This window comes from Passer domesticus, chromosome 3 (assembly GCF_036417665.1).
Source record: "Passer domesticus isolate bPasDom1 chromosome 3, bPasDom1.hap1, whole genome shotgun sequence".
In the NCBI taxonomy this organism is placed as follows: Eukaryota; Metazoa; Chordata; class Aves; order Passeriformes; family Passeridae; genus Passer; species Passer domesticus.
In genome coordinates, this window is record NC_087476.1 from 4,378,428 (window position 1) to 4,402,826 (window position 24,399).

Consider the following 24,399-nt stretch of genomic DNA (forward strand, 5'->3'; position numbering starts at 1 on the left):
TGATGTATTTCATTCAATTTTAAATGTAGAATTTATTTTATTTTATTTATTTGGCATTGGGGAACAAGGGAAAAGGCAGGAGACTTGTAAAAGACTCTATGTGCCTTTAAGTCAGAACATATATTTTAAAAAATGCTCTTCTCTCCTTCCACCTCTCTCCATTTTTCTAAATAAAGGATATGATGTGGTGATGGTGGTAGTGGTGGAGGTTTTTTCCCTGAGCAAAGAGGGCCCCTTCGGCGCATTATTCTTTTCAAATGTGAAATGAGGTGGAAAATCCTCATTTCACGACAGGAAGGACAAATATTGACACAAAGTTAATATTTGTCAGGAGCCCTAGAAGCAACCTGAGTGCTAAAATCTCATCTAGATATATGTACTGGTATGTTTATGTATATAAATAAATAATAAATTTGCCTTGATGATGGGTGGAACCTGCAGAAATCAAAGTCTGCTCGCTGAGGTGGAGGAATTATCTGCAGAGGGGTGAACACACACACACATTTCACATATCATTTCTCTCTTCTTGTGTGGAGCAGGACAAACAGGTGAATTCTTGAGACCAAAGCACATGTGTCCCCTTCCTCTGCCTGGGTACACAAGAACCCAGCATGAAGTTCAACAATATGTGAATATCTTCTCCGTCTTTCCCACACATTTCTAAGGACTGTGGTTGACTCTTTTTTTCCTGTTTTTTCCTCCCTCTCACACATGTGTGTGTGTGTGCAAACACATACAAATAGAACCTGTGTAATCCAATTTCACCCGTGGCAGGGGGATGCTTCTGGAATTTATCACTGCTATTGTTCATCACCAATGTAAATAGCACATGTCAGCTCAATATTCAGTGGTCACTCAGTATTTATTAAGTCCTGTCCACTCTGGCCTTTTTTAGAGGAAAGCCCTGGGGCAGATTAAGCTGCTGGCCGTGACATGCCGCGTCACTTATCTGTTCTCATTGATTATCAGAGTCAGCTGTGGCCAGGACTCACTTTTTTCTTCTCCTCTCAGACCCCCTCTTACAAGCACCCCTGCTTGGATTTTCATGAGGAAATAATCAGATTAGGGCTTCAGTGGCGAGTTCATATGGAGTTCTCTTTCTCCAATGTGCTACTAACCGAATAAACGTGTTTTGTGGTAAATTGTAAATGACATTATGATTACTAAGGCCAGCATGGGTTTCATTTAAAAGTGATCGAAATTGCAGGCTGCAGAAATTGTGACTGGCAGATAAGGCCATTTGGAAGAAGACAAGCAATGATGCATGTGCGTGTGTGTGCATGGGTGTGAGTGTGAGCAGGAAAACAAACCAGCCCCCTTTGCAAGGCAGGCGGGGCTAAGAAAAGTTCTGGGAAATCAGGAAATATCACCAAATCCCATTTGTAGACATGAGAAATGTCACCAGGGGGAGATGGGGTGTTTCCAGGAGAGCTGTGGATGAGATGTGTCAGCCTTTGTGGGCAGGCTGCTGGTGGCACAGCGCATCCTCCCAGCGCTCCGGGACAATTCCAGTGTCTCTGAGCACAGCATTTCCACTTCTGTTCTGAACAGAGCTGTCCCTCACCCTCTTTTTGCCTCCAGCACAAACTGACAGCAAAATACTACAGCAAAATTCTTACACTGAAAAGCAGAAAAAAAAAACAAAACAAAAAACCCCAAAACAAAACAAAACAAAACAAGAAACAAACAAAAAAAACAGAGGAAAAAGCAAGAAAAGGGAAGCAAATTTGTAAGCTGGTATTTAAAAATAGGGGGTTTGTACAGATCCTATGTCACTTGGACATCCTCCCTGAGCAGAGCTCAACATTTATGTAATTCCATTGCTTCCCTCAGGGACGTGCAGAGGGAGAGCTCATTCTGGGGAATGTTCACAGATCACGAGCTGCACATGATGATTCCCCTGGAAATACATTTTAGGTGAGAACCCACAGGATTCAGGCTTTGAGATGCAACTAATGGCAGAGCCCAGAATTATTTAATGGAATCACAGAATGGCTTGTTTGAAGCAACCTTAAAGATCATCCAGTTCCAACATTCCTACCATAGGCAGGGACACCTTCCACTGTATTACATTGCTTAGAGACCCATGCAACACTTCTCATACATAGTTCATTTAAACTTTAGAAGTCTGCTACATTTATCTAGCAGAAATTTTTACATAATATGTCCTTGATAAGGGATGTCCTTTTGCCTTAATATCCTCTTATTCATCCAAAAATGTCGAAGATGTTGCTGTCCCTTATTTTTTATGTGAACGAATACATGTCCCCAAGTGCTGAATGAGGAGCACAGAGCTTGTTTGGACATTGGCCATGCTTTGCCCAACACGTTTGTGAGCGCAGCTGACTAAGGAAGGAGCAGGCTAGGTGAGGGAAGGAGAATTCTAGCTGACTACAGCAGCAAATTCCTCCTTTGATTTTATTTTGAAAAGAGGAAGGAAAAACAGAAACATACATCTTTTTCTAAGATGCTCCAGGCAGAAATGTTTATGGTTTTGGTGCCTGTATCTGAACTCATTTACTTTTATTCTCTCTTCATAATCAGTGGTGATCTCATCGTTACAGCCTGAGGCACAATTTCTCTCATCTTAAAGGAGAGACCTGTATTTAGTCAGATGGAGCACACTGTAAACTTACAGCACCATTCAGGACTTTTGACAAAGGTATGGAGTCACAGCACAAGGGGGAATGGCATCAAACTAATAGGGGTAGGGTTAAATTTGATATTGCAAAGAAATTCTTTACTGTGAGGATGTTGAGGCAATGGTTGCCCAGAGAAGCTGTGGATTCCCCATCCCTGGAATTGTTCAGCGCCATGTAGGACGGGGGCCAGAGCAACCTGGTCTAGTGGAAGGTGATCCTTTGCAGGAGGGTTGGAACTAGATGATACTTAAAGTCCAACCTTACAAACCAAACCATTCTGTGAGTCTATGATTCTAACTCAGAAGACTGTGTAGATTACATCTCTTCTCTCTCAAGCCTTCCATAAAAGGATCCTTTTGACTTGTCTGCAGAGGAAATTTGGAAGGGGATTTAGTGGGAAATCCTGAGATGTGTGTAACGATCTTCATCACTGTTTTGAAAGAACAAAGTGTTATCTAAAGTGGCTTTTGCACTCCTATTCATTGTGTGTTACACCCACAGATGTTGCAGCTATCAAAAGAAGTCTAGGTACACTCTGCACTTGTGTTTAAGTGACAGGATCCCACCTCTGGTCAATAAAATTATAGGATTGTAAAATGTAATCCAGATGGCTAAACAGAAGTATTTTAGTGTGAATTTCATTGGTTTTAAACTGCTTTGAATAGATGGCTGGGGAATTGGGTGTGTTTCAGTTACACAAATGTGTGTTTAGTGTAATTTCTGGTGCTGTGTGGTGTCCTTGCAAGGCATATGTCTTCTATAGACCCTGTGACATGTCTCATGTACCTCAAGACATCCCAAAAATATCTAGAACCTGCCTGTGAGCAAATGGTTGAAAATCCAGATCTTAACTGACTGCAGCAGGAGTTTGGACATTTGGAACATATGTGAGAGTCTCCTGTATTTTTAGGTATCTGAATCTGATGGGTTCTTCCAGCTTCTCACTTGATGAGGTAGTTCATCACTGGAGTAGATTAATGGTGTTCTGGTCTTTTCTAATGTTTTCTGTTTGAAGTGCAGTCTCAGTGAGTGGGATGAGACAGCAATTTGTAGGGTTGAGTTATCATTGCAAAGACTTGCGGTCCTTTCCTGATTCATCACCCTGCTACAGGCTTGGGACCAGGGAAAATGTAGAAGGCACAAGGACATGGGGACAAAGTGCTGGGTCAGACAAAAAGTCTGTCTTGCATGTATGTTCTTTCAACAGATGTATGTGATGCTTCTCTGTCATTTGTTTTCAGTCCTCAACAATTTTCACCTCTGGGACATCTAAAGGTAGCTGCAGTTTCTACCTATTTAATATTTCTCAGTGTCCAGGCTTCTCTTAAAAGTATGTAAAATTTTAACACTGACAAAGTGACTTTAAATTTGGAATGGGAAAATAAGGACCTATTAAAAAATGTTTGAGATGATGTCTGAAACAATTAATTTTTTTCCCCATCTCCCTTTATTCTCTTCCAGGAATTTACAGAGATGACAGTAAGTGCCTCTTCAAGCCCTCAGTACAAGGCTACTTCTGCAAACAGACAGATCATGCTCTTGTCATCTTAGAAAACTTGGATTCCAGTGTGGACAGCCAGAGACTGTTCCCAGTGGTTACAATGACTGGAAGCTTTATGGACACTTTCACTGATGAGACCTCGCATTCTTTGTGTCACCCTGCAGAGCATCGTTCTGCTTTCTTCTCTGTTCTGCCCTCCACCAAACTCACCACAGTTTGCTTCCCAGACCTGGCACCTCTGGCTTTCAGACTTTATCTTCTCAGTGGCCAAAACACAACCAGGCTGCCCCTCACCATATTCTTCACTGAACCACTCAGCCTTCGTGTTTTCATCCAAGGGAATTATGTCTCTCCAACACCATCTTCTTTCTCGCTGAACGCAGGGGCAGGAGCCAATTACTTCAGCTTTGAGGACAACCTTCTCTATGTTCTCCTCCATGAGAAGGAACCTGTGCAAATAGTTGCTGGCCTTTCCCTTCTTGTGGCTTTCACTGTAACTGAGGCTGCTGGGGAAGCGAGTGAGGCAACCATAATACGTCGACTGGCTGATTTCTTGAAGATTGGTCATGACCAAGTCAGAGTGGTCTACAATGTGCTGGGAAGTGAAAGCACTTTGCAGGTAATCTCAGCCAATGCCAGCAAAAAGAGATATCACTGCCCTAACATGGCTTTTTGCACAGCCTTTCAGAGCAGGTACCACCCACAGGAAGAGGGGACACAGCCAGGGAGCACCTGGGCTCTGCATCCACCTGATGGGGCTGGTCCATCAAGAGTGCTGATCATAGAGATTGGTGATCTGCCGGGTCATCCAAGAAATGAGTTGACAAGTGACAGCCTAAAGAGTTTGGCCAGAACAATTATCAACACTCATCAGACTGGAGACCTTCAGAGTGGCCTTGGCTTGCCAGTTGACACCCTAATGGTGACTCAGTCTGCTTTGCTGTCCCCAAGAGAAGGTAACAGTAGGTAAGTAGCAGATGTATCATCACCAGATACTGATTTAAGTGTAGCGAGGTACTTTATCCACTTGATGTACTTATTAAGTTCTCCATTGACTGAAATAATACTAACCATGTTAAAACATGTTGTAAAGTTTCCATGACTTGCCCAGAAAAGTTGTGGCTGCCCCATCCCTGGAAGTGTCCAAGGCCAAGTTGGACAAGGCTTGGAGCAACCTGGTCTTTTGGAAGGTATCCCTGCCCATGGCAGGGGATGGAACACAATCACCTTTAAGGTCCCTTCCAACCAGACCATTCCATGATTCTGTGATGTCAGAGCTATGTCCAAGTACTAGCTGGATTCCCAAGCATCAATTACCATGTTTTTCTGTTGGTGCACATGAGTCTCTGGAATGCAGAGATGTCAGTGGTGCCTTAAATGAGGAACAGAGTTCCTGGATGTCTGCCTTGAAACTATAGAGAATTGGGTTAATTCAGGATATCGTAGCTCTTAAATTCTAGGCAATCAAATCTATGAATGTTTATAAATTGATGTGGCACCAGGGATATGTTATTGAAGATGGGTTGTTGCCTTACCTATCTTGAAGATCTAAACATTTATTCATATACCTTTAAAAATTTAAGGCAACAAAAATCTGTTTAATCTTTTACTTCAATATCCTGCAGGACACAAGCCACTATTCTTCACCTTGATACCTTAGTGTCAAATTTTATTTTTACCTAAAATTCTAGAAATCCATCTGATCTTCACAATACAGGAGCTGGACACATCCAATACTACCTGAACATGTGCCTAGGTGTTGGATCCTATTCCTGTTCTTTCTGTCAGAAATACTTGTCCATTTCCTCTTGTCAGCCTCTACCTCCAGATTCCCATGAGAGCCCCTGGTTTCTTTCCTCCACTTTTACATCAGTAGCTTTCTGGGCATTGATTCTTCCTCCCCCAGATACCTTCAAAGTAATCAAATCACCTCACTGTCTGCTTTGGAAAAGAATCAAAATATTTGAGTTCTGGTGAGTGTTTCTTTCTTTATCTCTTTTTTTCTGAATCTATTTGGAAGTGGGCATGACTGAAAGTCAAGGTTTCCTTCTTGGTGGATTCCCCAGCTTTGGCATTTTTAAGGTTCAGCTGCACAGGGTGCTGGGCCACCTTGACTAGACCATGATTTTTCCAAGAAAGGTTGGACCACAGGATCATTGAGGTCACTCCCAACCTGGCATTCTATGATTGTATGGAATTGGTGCCAAATGCAAAAGTGGTGTTAAATCCCATTTTCTACTGGCACAATTTAATTATTCCATTAGCCCATTCTTCCACAGAAACAGGAGAGCTCGTAGTCTTCTGTTTGCTCACTGTATTCTTTAATTCCTTTTCAGTTCTGACTTTCCAGAGCCCAGTTCCATCTGTTTGCCTAGATTCTACATCCCACATGATCTGGGCCCCCATGTTTGACTTTTCTGTTGGTAATTTATCAGCCCACAAAACCATGCATTTTATCAGCAGTGGCTTTATATTTGTATCTCCTTCCAGGTACATCAACAGACCTGCATCTCATTTTTACAGAAGAATACAGGATACTCTTTTTCTTTACAATAATTTCCCCCTGGAGCTCCATTTTGAGCTCTGCCAGTTGAAGAGTTCTTGGTCAGTTTTGTACATACTAAATTTTATTGATATTCAATACCAAGACTCACTTTTTGAAGGTCTTTTTTCCCTCTCCTCCATAGCAACAGGCAATCCTTTCTCTCCCTCCTTCCTCTGTCCCTCTCTTGCTCTTTTCAGCCTCATACAGCCCCTGTTTGCACAGCCCAGATGTCAGCCCTTATCTGCAGAGGAGGCTGTGAAGAGCAGGGCTGGAGTGGGAGCAGACAGCAGTGTATTTCAGCATCAGATCCTGAAACTGTATTAAAAGCATATGGGTAATATGAAAAAGGTAATATCCCATCTGTTTTTAATAGGGGACATAGGATTTGATGTTTGGCAATCTTATTGTGTACTCTCTTGATATTGCATAATGTTATTTTTTGATGTTGTGCACTACTGAGGCTTATCCAAGTATAAGTATATTCCATATATTCCATCTATGCAAGAAAGAAATTGGATTTGTCTAAGACCCTCAGAAATTAATACCACATCCTCTCCCATTTACTGCTGACCCATGGACCATCCTGATGTCTGCCAGTGATACAAACTCTGTTCACATGCTTAACTTTTCTAGTAGCCACTGTGTGGTTTGTGGTAGAAAAGCACGCAGAAGGAGGACAGTGGTCTGTGACTTTAGGAATCTTTGTTTAGTTGTTTTGTTTTTGGTTTGTTGGTTTCAGCTGTAGCTATTTTTCTGTTTGTTTGTTTGTTTGGGTTTTTTTGGGAGGGAGGATTTTATTTTTGTTTTCTTTTGGGTTAAATGGGTTTGTTTTGTTTTGTTTTGTTTTGTTTTGTTTTGTTTTGTTTTGCTTTGCTTTGTTTTGCTTTGCTTTGTTTTGCTCTTGTGCTTTTGGTTTTGGGGTTTTGTTGGTTATTTTGTGGTGTTGCATTAAGACCAATGAGGAATTCTTAAGTGCAAGATCAGATCTTAAATCAGGGCGATTTCTGAAGATATACTGCATTTTGGATCAGCACCTCATTGTTGTGAGTGGGGCTGTTCGTGTTACACTGAAGGTCACTGCAAAATGGGACAGCAGAAAAATTATGTGGGAAATTTTACAGCAGGTGGTGATGCTGTGGCACTGATTGCCCAGAGAAGTTGTGGCTGCTCCTGGATCCCTGGCAGTGTCCTAGGCCAGGGTGGATGGGGCTTGGAGCAACCTGGAATAGTGGAAGGTGTCCCTGCCCATGGCAGGGTGTGGAACTGGATAATTTTTAAGATCCCTTCCAGCCCAAATCATTCTATGATTTACATGATCCTGAGACATGATTCCAAGAGACCATTTAAAGGAGGGAAGCACCATCTTCTGTGTGCCAGCAAGGAAGACTCAAGGCTGCCTTTTTTCAGGCAGAAGTGACATCTCCACACTGTGACTGCTTTCCCAACTGTGTTTTGTCTTCCTGTCTGTGCACACTCTGTAAAAAGATTCCAAGCAGTAAGGATCAGGAGAGTTCCCTAGGATGGAGGATGTTTTGCTGCAGGCACAAGAGCAGTGCTAGCCTAAAGCCTTGGATTCACTGTCCCAATTATGAGAAGACCTGGGATCTTTATTGAAGAGAACACTCACATCACCAGATCACAGGACTGGCTCAGAACTCACCCACCCTCAGCTGCTCAGGCTCCTCTGCACTGTTATTTATTGCTCCCCATCAGTCATAGCTTTTCTGGAATTACTCATGGCTGACATTTCCGATGCAATAAAGCCACAGATAACCTGTGAAATGAAATCAGGGTTTTCCTGTTGGGACATGTACTGTCCCCACTGTCTATCTGTCTCCATTTAAGCAGCACATGCTGGCACAGACACAGATAATAGGACTGGGGTTACAAGTCAGACAAAGTGTTCCAGTATATTTTTTGTGGAAGGAAAAGAGGAATATTTTCACACCTGAGTCATGCAAAACCCAGTAGGACCATCAGAAAAACACAGAACCTGCAGTCCTGCCAGGCCCATCTCCTTGGGCTTTCAGACCAGGGAATTGTTCTGCATCCCCATCATTCTCAATGACTCTCTGAAAGGAGGTTGGAGCCAGGGAAGGGTCAGTCTCTTCTCCCAGGTGACAAGCAACAGGATAAGAAAAAAGCCTCAAGTTACAAAAATCTTCCACCAGGGGAACATTATGTTGGATATTAGAGAAAAATGTCTTTCACTAAAAGAGTGGTCAGGCATTGGGACAGGCTGCCCAGGGCAGGGGTGGAGTCAGCACCCCTGGAAGTGTTCAAGAGGTGAATGAATGGGACATTTGGAGACATGGTTTGGAGGTCAACACAGTGGTACTGGGTTTATGGCTGGACTAAATAGTATTAGAGGTATTTCCCAACCTTAATGATTTTATGGTTTTGTAACACAACAACAACTATAAAAATATCTTTAATCAGCACAGACTGGATGTTCATTTGCAGCCCAGGACAGTGAGGCTGAAGGGGAGCCTTGGAAACCCTGCTGTGGTAAGGTATGAGTCAGTAGGTCTGTATATCACACTGCCAAGCCATTAAAAAATATGACTTGTCTGTTATGATTTGAAGTGCTTTTATACATGATTTTAATTTAACTCCTTTGTTAGGGTCACTTCAAGCACGGCTCATTAATTTGTCAAGAGAAGACAGAGGTGATTGCTGTGACTGCTATAGTCTTGCACAGCTGGAGAGTCAGAGATGTCTATCACACAGTTTATCTTCCAGTAAAATGCCTGTGTATAATAGATACTGTGATGTATTTACAGATAGAAATCCCTGTTTTGCAAAATCTTCCTAATATCATTATAAATAGGAAAGAACAAGAAGAACAGTGATGAATAAATATATTGTGTGTCTTTGTGCAGGTGCCTTTATACAAAATCAGGAATCTAATTCTGGGCAGTTGTCCAGAAGCCATTTAGTCCTTATCCCCACACTACTGCAGGTGCTTTGCTCCTTCTTAATTGACCTTTAAGTGGACACAAGCTGAAATATTTTTTTTGTTGTGAGTTATATTTGTGGTAGCATATGAAAAATGGTCCTTGTTCAGGAAATTTGAGGTTCACAGCAAGGAATAAAGGGGAAGCAAATTATCAAAGAATGGTTTATTCCAGCAGTAATTCCTATGCAGAGCACTAAATGAGATATTACAACTAATTCCCTGTGTCACACGGCACATATGCAGGCAGCAGGGCTGGAGTTCAAACAAGAATTCTGACTCCTCCTAACCCCAAAGTTCTTGGATTTGATAACTTTTGTGCAGGTTTCAGGCAGGCTGCTGTGTGGAATTGCACAGGGTTTTATAAAAAAAGAGTTGACAGCATAAGTATACATGTTTTTCCTCCAGTGAGCAGGCAAAGGCAGGATGCTAAAAATCTCCATGTCAAGAGCTGCAGACATTGTAGCACTTAAGGTTATTTCAAAGTTTTACCTGCTACACCCCTCAAGTGAAGGAGTGGAAGTGATGGTACTCAGGAGCTTAAACTATACTTAAAATCTCCTGTAATTTAAATTTATTTAAGTTAGATATTCACAGGGTTAGATTTAGGTTTGATATTCAGTGTAGAGGGCATATTCTTATGTAGAATGTGCCAATCACTCACAGCTGTTGTACAGAAAAGGAGACATTCAATTAATGTAAGTAAAAGGAAGGACATTTAAGATGATCATGGAAACTGAGTTGATTTCAAGAAGTAAGGAAGAGAATCATAAAACCATTTGGTAAAGAGTTAGTTTAACTTGGCAAAGTAAATCTGGAAGGTATCATTCTATCTGAGAAAATATGTTGCAAGAGTAAATAACAGTGAGGAATCTCTCTATAGCAATGGACAATGACAGCACTGGAACCAAAGCATATAAAACATTGAGAGGTAAATTTGCATTAAAAATATAAGCAGGTTCCTCCTCAGATAATAAACTGGAAGAGCCTTGCAATAGAACTGGAAAGAGACATTTCACTTTTCCATTCAATAATATTTTCTTGAATTTCCCCCACATGACCAAAATTATATTATTTTATTTATTTATTTATTTATCTATTTACTTAATAGTTTGGAGATACTTGAGGTGGCCAACAACTCTTTTACAGTCTAGTGAAAAGGTGGGAAAGTCCACATGAAAAACCTAGATGGTTTTCCATCAGAGGAAATTCTGGTTCTGTAATGGGTTCTTTATGGGAGTGATGAGATAAGAAATATCATGAGTATGAAGTGGGGGTTAAAACTTGAACAAAATGTGTTATGTCAAATAAAACTGTCTGATCAAAAGTTGTACTTTTGGAATCAGGATGAAATTTTTATTGTCAATTCATAATTCTTTTCCTAGTGGGAAACATAATTGTGGGATGGGCCAGAAGAGGTGGGTGGCCATTGGGAACTTACAGACTCAGGCACATTTTCCCACAGTGAAGGTGGTGACAGTGGATGTAAAAAGAGTTTATGTGAAGGGAATATTCTGTGTCAATAGAACATTTATCTGCCTGAACAATAGTGAAATTTTAGTCTGTTACTCATCTTTTGTTTCTGGTAGAATTAAAATTGGGCATCAAAACTGAATTGTCAATGTAAGGAAGGCCCAGTCATACCAGGGATGATGATGCTACAAAAAGTCTTTAATTATGTAGAGATTAGGCTCCAGATCTACAGTTTCTAGCTGTTTTTATTTTCCATCATATTTAAACCAAGGAAGGAAATGGTCAATAGAGTTAATTGAATTGCAGCTTACGTGTAAATGTTTTTCATTGAGACTGTTCCAAACAAGTACAAAATATGATGTCTGTCCATAAGATTGTTTGGTTTTGAAGGGGAAAATAACAAAATCAGGTCTTTGTATATGAGCCTTGTGTGAAGCTAGCATTTCCCTTGCAAGTTTTCCAACAAATCTCCAAACTACCTTCCATGGATCTTCACATTGCCCCTCCAACAATAGTAGATGAATATTGTTATGGTTTTTCACCATTGCTTTCCTGGGCAGGAACCCTTTTGACAGTGTAGGGTTAAGAGGGTCTATCACCAAGATACATTTCGCCTCTAAGCCTCAAATTTTAAAATAAATTTCTGTTAACATCTAGTATACATGGTAAAGGTATCCAAGAATTTTTCATTCCCACTCAAAGGTGACAGCTGTAAATTTCAAGATTCAGGCACTTAGAAGTCCTACCCCCCACATAGCTTTGGTTGCTTGCTCTGACAATGGACTTCCAAAACTCAGCTGAATCCTCTGCAGGAAAGGAGCAGGAGGTAGGAAAGGTGAAAGGACAGCAGGATAAAGCAGAGAAAGAGGAAGATGGAGAGGGTAGGAGAGATTTGGGGAAAGGACAACAGGACCTTGCATCTATAGAAAGAAGGAGGAATAAATTGCCACATACCCCCCACACCAGTCTTGGTCTTTGAAACTGAAGGGTTTATGTTAACACATCTCAGTTAAAAATGAAGAGGATCAGCTCAAGGGAAGTTATTCCCTATTTTAGTGCTCCCTCAGAAGTTAATGTTGCTCAGATACACGCAGGAGATCCAGCAGTGTCCCTGCCGTGCTTCTCAAGCACCGCAAAGAGATGTGATCCCATCACCGGTACCTCAGTGCTGTCCAACAAAACCTGCCTTGCTTGTGTCACACATGAATTTATTTTCCCTCCTAACAACTAACGGGACCTGAGACATAAGTGATGATTTACACGACACAGGCGCCAGCAGAGAGGAGCTGCTGGCCACATCTCCCAGGGACCAATCCTGTCCCCACTCCACCTTATTTAACATGTGAGTGGTGTCACCTCTATCAGCAGAGCTTGTCTGCTGTGACATTCGAGTGAGTGACGGCCGTGTCAGCTCCCAGGCCAGCCTGGCATCGCGCTCCTGGCCTCCGCTGCGCGTCGGATGGGAAAGGGGAGAAAAATTCTTCCACATGCTTTGTTAGCTGGAATCTGGTGAGCAAAGGGTTAAATGGCTTGGGGTGCTGGGTGTTTGTGGGGTCGTGTGCGTGTGTATATATGGATATGAGTGTGTGTGTGTATGTGTTAAAAAAAATTACATATATATATATATATATGTGTGTGTGTGTGTGTACGTACACAAGCACCTAGGTTTGGCTGTAGGACCTCGTGCCCGCAGGCCACAGTCACATTATCATCTGGAAATTGGATAACGACAGCACAATGACAAATCCAGGTTGCCTGCAATAAGGTGCTAATCCCTTTGCTTTAATATCGGAGCAGCGTGTAATGATGTTTGGACATCACTCCAGTTTACTGACGACCCCACTGGGGCCGGCAATAGAAGCGTACAACTGTCTAACAAGCCATCAGGTGACCGCCGTCGTCAAAGCAACGGGGGATGCAATCTAATCTTCCCTCCATCCCTTCCAGCTCCCAATAAGGACCAGATTATAGAAGTGGCCCATCAATGCTTGGTAACTCGAATCAATTAACGTTAATTCGCACAATGCTATGATGTATTGTGATCACTTTCATTTCGGAGAAGGGGGAAGAAATTGCTATAATTCACCTAAAATGAGGTTGTCTATGGTGCTGAGGTATTAATTGGGTGTCCATATTAAATGGAAAAGGAGCAGGGTAGTGAAGGAAAAGTGGATGAGTGACTCTCTTGGCTGCTATTGACCTATCAGAAGAAGACAGTGCCCTTTTCCTTTGCTTTTATCTATTACAGTTTTCCCTATTGCGTGTCAAGTTGATGTATTATAAAAAATTCATTTGGTGACCTTCCACCCCCCTAGCAGATTAAACAATTTCACTGGGATGGCATCATTAACAGGGCCTTGCATTTAATGATGATTTCTCTAAAAGGCCACGGAGATTCGATTTTAAGCTAACAGATTTATTGCACTATTATAACATATCGTAAAAAACTGTACCACCTACGGTCTGGTTTTAGGATAGAAACTGTTTAAGAGTTTATGTGGAGCTTAAAGTGGTATTACCTTGGGATACGCAGCACGGCAAAGCTCTGACCTCCGGCGGGATGCTGTTTACTTTTAATAAAAGACATTTCTCTGACAGTAAACTTGGGGACTGTGTTATGGAGGAGGCCTGGCTTAGCTCCTTGCCACTGGCTTTGTAAACAGGGGCATTTCCACTGATCTATAGCTATTAATGGAAGTCATTAATGAATCTGGGGGATGGTTCTCTCTTATCTGATGCATCTGCTCTGTCCCTCTTCTTCTAAAGGCTTCTGGTGATCCCACATCTAGACCGTTCACCATCTTCGTTGTTCTAATGAAAGAAGGGCTTAAAGGGGAAGTCATAGGACAAGAGGCTGAAGTCACTTGGTTTGCTCAGCCTGGAGAAGAGGAGACTAAGAGGAAACATCATTGCAGTTCCAACTTCCTCATGGGGGGAAGAGGAGGGGCAGGCACTGATCTCTGCTCTGTGATGACCAGTGACAGGACCTGAGGGAATGACATGAAAATGTGTCATGGGATGTTTAGGTTGGATGTGAGGAAAAGTTTCTTCACCCAGAGGGTGTCTGGGCACTGAACAGGCTTCCCAGGGCAGTGGTCACAGCACCAGACCTGGCAGAGTCCAAGAAGTGCTTGGACAATGCTCTCAGGCACAGGATGGAATTCTTGGGCCTTTCCTGTTCTGAGCCAGGAGCTGGGCTCCATGATTCTCTTTGGTTTCTTTCTAAAATATGAGAAAAGATGGGAATTGGTGGAAATAAGTCATCCTTCAAATACCTTTTTTTGCTTAAAATAGGAATGACCTCAGACTCCTCATTGTCTTCTGATGCTCGTGTCAGTCTTCCCTGTCTGTAATAATTAGTGACAAGATCTGCAGGGGGTGACAAAGCTCCAACAGTGCACCTGAGAGGGCAGAGGTCTGCCTTATTTCATCATCCCATGACATCAGAACCCATTCTCACCCAAAAACTCTGGGTTCCTCACAGTCTTTCCAGTGAATATGTACCTATTTTGCCTGCCACAAGTCCTCAGCTTGCCTATGCCCTGTCCTTGCTGAACCTCCCTTTCTTGAATCCCTTACAGTTACCAGCAATGCCCACCTTTTCAGCAGCAAATAAAAATGTCTCTTCAGCTGGATCATAATTCATTTAGTCATATTATTCCCTAAATTCTTCCCAATTTCCTTCCCCTTGCAAGGATACATTGATTTTACAGCACATTGCAGACATACCAGACAACTGTTCAATTAATTTCAATGTCTATTAGGAAATTAAATATGCCAGGGGCTGTTCTTTGGCACCAAGGCCACTTGACATATTTCAGCATGGCCTCATCCAAACTTCCAAGTGAAAATATTTTCTGACTGTATTAGCTCCCAGACCATTTGTGAGTTGTTCTGGAATTTGCCATTGGACCTGAACCATAGCTTAGGAGTGACTGACAGTTTAATTGTAGAAGTGATCAGGTGTCAGTGCCAAGGCTTGTTTTTGGTATCATTTAGTTTTCTAGTAGACATATTGACTTTAATGGACCCTTGATCCAGGCTCTCATCTTGATATCCTTCTCCTTTAAGTCAATTGATAATAGTACTTCTTCTTCTTCTTCTTCTTCTTCTTCTTCTTCTTCTTCTTCTTCTTCTTCTTCTTCTTCTTCTTCTTCTTCTTCTTCTTCTTCTTCGTCTTCCCACTATTATTTTTGTAGACATTATTATGATAACATGATATAATTAGATTAGTAATGATATTACTATATTACATTAGATTAAATATCAGAAAGTAATTCCTCCCTGTGAGGTTGGTGAGGCCCTGGCACAGATTGCCCAGAGAAGCTGTGCCTGCCCCATCTCTGGAAGTGTTCAAGGTGAGGTTGGACAGGGCTTGGAGTAACTTGGGATAATGGAAAGTGTCCCTGCCCATGGCAGGGGGTTGGAACAGGATGATCCTCAAGGTCCTTTCCAACACAAATCATTCTATGATTTTATATTTTATTATTCCAGTTATTATTACAATTGTAAATAAAATGACAAGTTCTCCTTGATTTCTGGGATACTTCATTTCCTCTGCCCCAAATCTCTCCACCAAGATTCTCAATTAATCCATAACACCTGCAGCAGACCCTCCAGTTTCTGCCCTCAGACTTCCCTGCTGCTAAGGGACAAGCACTTGCTCTCCTGTGGAGCCTCAGCCTGTTCAGCAGACACGTGTAGGCACTGATGGTGACAGGATCAGGGATGCCTGGTGTCCCTGCTGACTGAGGCATCCCCAGCCTGCTGTGCCCACATCTAGAAGAGCTGCAGGGCACTGAACATCAGATCTGCTCCCTGTCAGCAGGGAATTGCCAACCAGCGTGCTCCTGCCCAGCAGGAGACTCCAGTGGCAAACAGCACATCCTTCATGGCTACAGGATGAAGGCAAAGGCAGGTCTTGCTCTGGTCCTTGCTGGGCTACAAGCACTCATCTATCTCCACATCCCTAAGGCAAAGCTGTGCCAGGAAAAGCCTATTTTCCTTCCAGCACAAATCAGCACGGGAGCAGCAGGATGCTCCTTTCTCCTCCTCCACACTGACATAATTTTAAGGAATATAACTTCTGTGTGCAGGGTTGTGCCCTAAGGCAGGGGGTCCCTCACAGCATGAGTCAGGTTGGACCATGTGGGATATAAACACCACATTCCATGCTGTGTTAACCAAGTTCAAATTACCCACAAACAGTCATTCATTTTTACACTTCCATTTTAAATATCAATATCTAGTTTTGCTTTGTTCTGTTTTCTTCACTGTTATTTTACCAGAGAGTGAAAGAACAAGGAGTAATGGTTCTAAATTAAAAGAGGAGAGATTTTAGACGTTAAATTAGATGTTAAGAAGAATATTTTTACTGAGAGGGTTGTACAGATTGCTCAGAGAAGCTATGGCTGCCCCATCCCTGGAAGTGTCCCAGGTCAGACTGGATGGGGCTTGGAGCAAGCTGGGATAGTGGAAGGTGTCCCTGTCCATGGCAGGAAATGGAACTGGACAATTTTAAGGTCCCTTCTAATCCAAATTTTCTATTATTCTATGACTCTATGACTCTACTCACCTTATGACTCTACTTACCTTAGGGAGTGAGAAGTAATTCTTCAATTCACATTTTGCAGCAGCCTTCCTCTATGCACACTTTTAGGATGTAGAGACTGGGGTGTGAATTCAGGGCATTTTTCTTTTTTGTTAAAGAAGCTGAGGAGAGAAAAAAAAAACTGGGCTTTACAGAAACTATGCAAAGACTCACCTAAACCTCTCTGTGCTCAGCTGGAGCCAGGGAGCTCACAGAGAAGTGCAGCTCTTTAGCTTGAAAACAGGAATGATTTGGTGTGTTGCATATGACTTGGTGTTTGGTCACACAGCTGAATGCACATTTTTGGAAGAAGGTGGATAACAGCACCTTATTGATGCCCCTGACATAAATTTCAAACCTAACACTGCCTTTGAGACTTTCCCACCAACAAAAATGCAAGATAAAGAACCAAGATAAGAACTAAAACTTCAATCCAAGAGCCACCTTTCTAGACTGCACATATCCTTAAAACCTTAGTTGATCTTTCCAGCAGCTGTAGTTCAGACCAGTATTTTCCACCAGCTCAGTATGAACAGTTTCTCATTTGGAATACAGAGTAATACTCTGAAGAAACATCCACAACCATCAAAACTAGAAAAAAAGAGTTAAAAGCAAAGGAAACTTAAGCTCCATATATCTTGTGTTTGTAAACACCTTTAAGCAAACACTAGAGATCAATGAATAGCTTTTCTTCTTTCATTTCAAGACAATACCAAACCCCCAGCCACTTCGTTGCAATTGCAGATTAGAGCTTTTTATATATATATAAATTACATATATATGAGATACTAAATGGCACAAAGCACTGGGAGAGGGAATGAAATGATCCAGGCTCAGAATGAAGTGTTGATTTTTTATTCAAATGCAAAAACTCTCTCCTGGGATGTTCTAATTTAAATTTCAGGCTTGGAAAAACCAATGTCTTTCAAGGGGGTGTCTGTAACTGTTTTATTTCAGTCTGCAGACTTTGCAGATTGGGAAGGTGATGGCAGGAAAAGGAAATGCAGTAAAGCCCTCTAAGTGCTGTGCTTGTGTAGAGGAACCAAGACTTCATTCTTAGGGGAGCTCAAAGGATTTCAGAGAAAATCTTCCTGCTGGACAGGGAACATTTGCAGGCTCCACTGCTCTCAGTGCACTTCAATGATGACTTTGGGGCTAAGGCATTGGGTTCATGAATCCATAAAATCCCTATCTCTGCCACATACTTCCAACATGATACCAGAGACATAAATTACTTTGTTAATTTTTCACTTTTCCATCTGTAAACTGGAGATTGAAACAAAAGAATTTTTTCATATTTTGGTGATGCTTTCTGCTTCGAAGTGAGAACTCTTTCCTATTTCCATGCATGCTGCTCTCACCCAAGGAATCAAAGGGTTATGACACAGTAAATATCATAGTAGGTAGGTAGAAAATAGGTAGAAAATAAGAACAGAAAATAACATCAAAAATCTTATTTCAGATTTTCATTTATTTTATTTTTATTTTATTTTTTTCTTTCCCATCCATTTTCATGTGAAAGAAATGGAAGCAGACAACATTCAGAAACATGCTTATACAGGAGACCCTACAGCATCTCTGTTCAGGTGCAGCCTTCAGATGGAGAAATGGAGAAGCAGCTTCCTGTACAGCCAAAAATCATTTTCCTGGACAGAAAGGTAGAATTTGCCTCCCTGTGTATGCAGATTTTATTTAATTCAATATTATTTTGACATTTGAGATTTTTGACGTTTGAGATTTTTGGCATGGAGCCAGGCTCTGCTCCAGGGCCCAGCAATGGCACCAGAGGAATGGGCAGGAACTGATCCCAGCAAGTTCCACCTGGACAGGAGGAAGAACTTTTTTTCCTGTGCAGTGCTTAAGCCCTGGACAGATTGTCCAGAGAGGCTGTGGACTCTCCCTCACTGGGGATATTCCAGAGCTGTCTGGACACAATCCTGTGCCCTGTGCTCTGGGATGACCCTGCTTGAGCAGGGGGATTGGACCAGATGAGCCACTGTCCCTTCCAACCTGATCCATTCTGTGATGTGGCCTCATCTTGAAAAGTTATGATGACCTTTGTGACATTTGGCATGTGACCCATAAATGCAAACTGCCCTCAGACAGGGGACATATATATATATATATAAATATTACAGTTGTTAAAACCATCAAAGCTTTCTTTGGTCTTGCTGAGGAGACAAGATCTTAATTCTTCTCTTCTGTTCTTCCTGCCAGGGTGAAAGAATTGACAAACTGGGCCCTCCTGCAGAGCCCTGGGTTGTATCAGCTCATCTCAAGGACTCCTCTGAGGCTGTGCTGAAAGGTTCGGATGTGTTTTACCATAGCAAGGCTTATGGCAAAGCAGCTATGAAGAATGCTGGTGATAACTTTAGGAGTTCTCCCTGAGAAATATTTCAGTTGAAAACCAGTCTTTGGGCTGAAAACAGAAGGTTGCAGTAGGAGTTTGGTGAACTGCCCAGTCATCTGCTACAGGGGAACAAAAAAAGCTTTTACAGACTATTTTTGTGGTCTGGTAGCTTAAAGGAAGCATATCCTATAGGTTGTCTTGAAAAGACATATCTGGGGTCAAAAAAGGAAAGAATGAAGAATTAGAAATCCTAACGCTTGATTTTCAATTTATGTTAGCTGGGGTATTTTCTTTAAGGTCCACAACACCTTTTTTATCCCAAAGGATCTGGACAAGTTCAGAGAGAAACAACTGCCCATAGATTAACATATTATAATCTGAAATTGGGTTTTTTTTTCATGGGGGATCTAAATGTTTCCCTTCTGGTCCTCATTTAACAAAACACATGAACTCATGGAAAACTCAGGAAAAGTTGTGAAAAACTCTAAACATGCGAGGATTTCCCTCAATGTTCTGTGAATATGCTTAGATATAGAACCTTGTTTAAGTAGACTGCTGAACCAAACACCTGTGGATGGTCTTTCACTGCTAAATTAGAAGTTGGAAATTATAATGATTATAAACATATTAGTTTAATTTCTAAAATATTTAAATATAAGTAAGAATCACACACAAGGAAAATTTAAATTCCCTATTGCAGAGAAAGTATTTTGTTCACAGTAAAGCCATTTGTGTGTTATTTTTGATTTGAAAAGTTCACATTCAGATAAGGAAAGTAGCATTTATGCTGCAGATCACAGCTTCTCACCCTTTCAGTCCCTGTTTCTGTTAATTAGAACTTCTTTCTATCAGAAGATAGTTCCAGGATTACAGGTTAGAAGAATCCTTTGGTGTTTTCTTCTGCTTTTCATGCATTTTCAGTGCATGTTCCTAAACTCCTTAGGTTTAGATTAACCAAAGATTATTGGATCAGGTACTGACTGACAGTGGGAGGGCAGAAAGCGAGAAAGAAGGGAGGAAGGGAGGGAGGAAGGAAGGGAGGAAGGGAGGAAGGGAGGGAGGAAGGAAGGAAGGAAGGAAGGAAGGAAGGAAGGAAGGAAGGAAGGAAGGAAGGAAGGAAGGAAGGAAGGAAGGAAGGAAGGAAGGAAGGAAGGAAGGAAGGAAGGAAGGAAGGAAGGAAGGAAGGAAGGAAGGAAGGAAGGAAGGAAGGAAGGAAGGAAGGAAGGAAGGAAGGAAGGAAGGAAGGAAGGAAGGAAGGAAGGAAGGAAGGAAGGAAGGAAGGAAGGAAGGAAGGAAGGAAGGAAGGAAGGAAGGAAGGAAGGAAGGAAGGAAGGAAGGAAGGAAGGAAGGAAGGGAGGAAGGGAGGGAGGGAGGGAGGGAGGGAGGGAGGGAGGGAGAGAGAGAGAGAGAAAGAAAGAAAGAAAGAAAGAAAGAAAGAAAGAAAGAAAGAAAGAAAGAAAGAAAGAAAGAAAGAAAGAAAGAAAGAAAGAAAGAAAGAAAGAAAGAAAGAAAGAAAGAAAGAAAGAAAGTCACTGAAGGGAAAGACACTTCACATTCTCTAAAAGATACATGCATCAAATTAATAGTCAATAAACTCCAGCAAAGGAAGAGCAGCACAGTACAGATGTTCTGCCTGTAATAGTTTGCTGCAGTTTTCCCTTTGACAAACATCCTTATTGCACTCGTCTTTTGAAGCACATGAAAGCAGCATTTAATGGAAATGGGTCCCGTCTAGCACACTGAGGCTGCTTCATCTGACAGCAGCCAAAGTGCCTCGTGGAAGGCAGTTTAGCTCCAAATTAGCTGTGCTTCTACGTTAAATACCAGCTTGCCTGAGAGATCTTTGGGAAGACTCCCATATATATCTGTAGCATTCTGAGCTTTGAAGCATATGTGCCTGAAAGCTGAGCTAGTGTCTGTTGAGAAGTACAGTACAGTACTCCAGGCTTCATCACACACTAGAAATGGCAATTATAAAGTATTTGGACAAGGCCCTCTGTTAAAATCTGCATTACAGAGAATATGAGAGCCAAGAAAATCTTGGTAGACTGTGCAGACACTGTCATAAGGAGGATCATATGAGCGGTAGATGGATGAACCAGGATTAGGCTGGAGCAATAAAAGAAATCTACATTCCCACATCTCCATCAAATCTATTCACAGTATAAATCACTGATTATATATCACAGCTGAACCTGGAGACTTGTAATGAAATTGGTGGTTTGGTGTGCTAGATATTGTACAGAAATAGAAAAAAAACCCCATATATGTAGTCAAAACTAACTGGAATATTAAACAAATTAAATTGTACCAGAGTCATAGAGAGGAGAAACTTTATAATTTATGTTGCTAAATAATTAATATGTGTCATGGTTTTGCCTAGGACCTTGTCTTGGGCAATTTCTGGCTGTAGTTCAGCATTTGCTAATTCACCTCATTGTTCAATATCCTGAACATGAGAATGGCAGAGTAGAAATGTCCTGCCCACACTCAGCCTTATGCACCTTCACCTGTGCTGCTTAACTGCAATAAAATGCCAAGCCACCTGCTTCATAAAGCAAATAGTTATGACATCTTGTCTTTCAGCAGGCAAAAGTCTGTGTTTGTGATCACTGGAGCTAGTCCAGCATCCTGAGGAAGTTCTGGCATTTCACCCCCACCTGAACCAACATTTGGAAATTTGTCAGCCTTTAGGATTTCACCCCTTTCACCCCAAGAGTCTGAATGCAGACCAGACCTGGCCAGCATCACTCAAAGGCCAGGCCTTGGCTGGTGCTCAAAGATACACACAATAAAATGGGGATCCCGTTGCAAAGTAAATTAGAACTTTTAAAAGGAGCCTACAGAAATAACAATCATGGCAAGGGCAAATGTTGAGTCAGAATGGATTCCCTGATAGATCACAAGAGGTAACGTGATGGAGAAATTCTCTTTCCTGGGTTTCATTTTAATGTTCCACGTGGACTTTTTCCCTGCCAGATTTCCAGCTGACAGTGTCTCCTGTACTGTCTCAGGGCAGTCACCACAGACATTTTCCATGGCCAAATACCTTTCAAAGCATCTGACAGAGTTGGAGAAAAATCCCAAGAGATTTAACAACAGGACAGGAGGGAATATGCCTGAAAGATAAGGTGAAACAAATCAGAAAATAATTGAAGATTCAGCTTGTCCCTTAGTTACAGGGGTTGACTCCTTGAGACTATCCCCTTGGGACACTCTCATTATCACTCTCCTAACCTTGGTGAAGTACTTAGTCACACAAGACATGAGATAAATTTTAAAATGGGCACTTGGACCTTTCTAGTGCATCTCTATAACTCCCATTACCTTTGTTTGATCCCTTTAAATGCTGCATTCACATTGCACCCCTATAACACACAGAAAATGTCATTTTTAAAGAATAAATATTTCAAAGCTGAAGACCTCCAATCTGTCAGGAATTTGTTTCCCAGTTATCTCTGTGTGAAATTTTCTGGAGTTGGACATAATGTTTGTGATTAAGATGGATAATGAATTTAGGCGTTCTGAAGTCCCTTAAAGTCATGAGGACTCCCTGAGGTGCTTAAGTGGCCCTTACCTGTTTGGTGTTAATTGCAATATGATTATTTCTGACTCTCCAGGGCTCACCCAAGTGCAGGTCATAGAAGGATGTGCAACCTTTTCCAATCTGGCTGTCTCCAGCTCAGGAACAAACTGGAGACTTGTGTTCACAGTCACATCACCTCCAGGTAAGCCCTGTGTTCTGTGAATTCTTTGACTTGGTAAAATCAAAGCCCTACAGGTGGCCTGAATTTATAAAAAAGGAGTTAAACTTTGTTTGAATGGGTGGAGCTATGCCAAACCTCAAAATAGCCTGAGTTCTGTTCCACGTCCAAGTTGGCATTCCCCAGGCAGCAGGAGAGCTGGGTGAGTCCTCTGCTATTCATACAAGATCTCTCAAATATGATGAATAAGTACAGAGAAGTATTGTCAGAAAAAGGTGCCTCTTTCTCCCTGGATTCTCTAGTAAGTATCCCAAGAAATTAGAAACTAAAAATTAATTAAGTTGACTGAGCAAACTTTTTCCTATAAATTGCAGCCTCTCATTCCCTTTTTTTCCCCCCTGTTTATATTCAGAAATTTTCCATCTCTGCTCCTGGCTATTTTCATAATGCCTTTCCCTGACTGTTTGCTTGCACCTGGTCACCTTTATATGTGGTTATGCACATTCAGAGCATGACTCCAGGACTGGGCTCTGCCAGAGCTTTTCTAAGAGCTTGTACACATGATGTTGGCACCTTCAGAGGCCCCTGATCATCTCAGTAAAGAGGAGGCAGGTGTGCTTATGACTTCTTGGAAATGCCAGCTGAGGGGGACACTGGAGACAAGGCACCCTGTCAAGTCTGTCTTGGAAAATCCTCAAGATGTCTGCAAAAGAGAAGCACCTCTGCAACTGTTTGGAGGCCTGAAATTATCTCTAAATCTGTTTCTGAAGGTATAGAGGGGTCAAAGTGTTGGTTTCTTGTCTCAGGATGGCTTCTGAGGCAAGAATATGGAGAAGCAGGAAGAGGTCTGGCATGCAGTCCAGGGACATACTAAGATATAGATGTTGTAAGAACGTGTGTAAAATCTCTGTGGTATTGCATCCATCCATCTGTTCATCCATTTATTAATCTAGTTATCCATCCATCCATCCATCCATCCATCCATCCATCCATCCATCCATCCATCCATCCATCTCTCTTTATATATAGATATATATGCATGGATGTCTCTCCAGATAAATACCATTGTAGATGATATAGATATATTATCTATCTATCTATCTATCTATCTATCTATCTAATCATCTATTCCTAATGTCTTGGCTCATCCAGAAAAAAGAGAGAGGGAACAAGTACATCTGACTGGTGAAGTGGCCAAGTGGAAGTGGGTAATGGGGAAAAAAAAAAGTTTGCAAACATTTAGGCTACCACAAGTGACTCATCCAAATCCAGTGCTTCCCATAGCTTGGGAAAAGGAGAATTGGAGTGCATGGAACACTTAGAGGTGGGACTTCCAAGGGGGAGGAATTTTTTTGTATTTTGAGCTGCTAAACACATGCAGCTCCCATTACCTTCTAATCAGTGAGAGCAGATGGAAAGTCAGCACCTCACAAGATCTGATTCTTTAGGCTGGAAGCACAGCTTGTTGCAATGTGTTTAGAAACCTGTTTCAGGGAAATCCCAAAATCTTTTTTCTGAACAAGGGTCAAACAGAGATCCCTTTTCTAAAATATTTAGCCAGTCAGAGAATTACTAAGGATTAATAAGAGAATCACAGGATGGTTTGGATTGGAAGGGGTCTTCAAGATCATAGAGTTT

The 24,399-nt window shown here is 41.7% G+C and overlaps 1 protein-coding gene across 12 annotated transcripts in view; it reads left to right on the forward strand.

The window, feature by feature from the left end:
• The window catches only part of PKHD1 (PKHD1 ciliary IPT domain containing fibrocystin/polyductin), a 238,684-nt gene that overhangs the window by 205,844 nt on the left and 8,441 nt on the right, over positions 1–24,399 (forward strand). For 10 of the 12 annotated variants that reach the window (XM_064411623.1, XM_064411624.1, XM_064411629.1 and 7 more), the window contains 4 exons: positions 4,104–5,109; positions 18,230–18,365; positions 18,925–19,012; positions 22,678–22,785. In XM_064411623.1, the coding sequence (XP_064267693.1) occupies positions 4,104–5,109; positions 18,230–18,365; positions 18,925–19,012; positions 22,678–22,785 (1,338 nt within the window). Of the gene's footprint in view, positions 1–4,103; positions 5,110–18,229; positions 18,366–18,924; positions 19,013–22,036; positions 22,189–22,677; positions 22,786–24,399 lie in introns of those variants that run through there. The other 2 variants (XR_010357918.1, XM_064411625.1) reach the window with 2 other exon arrangements.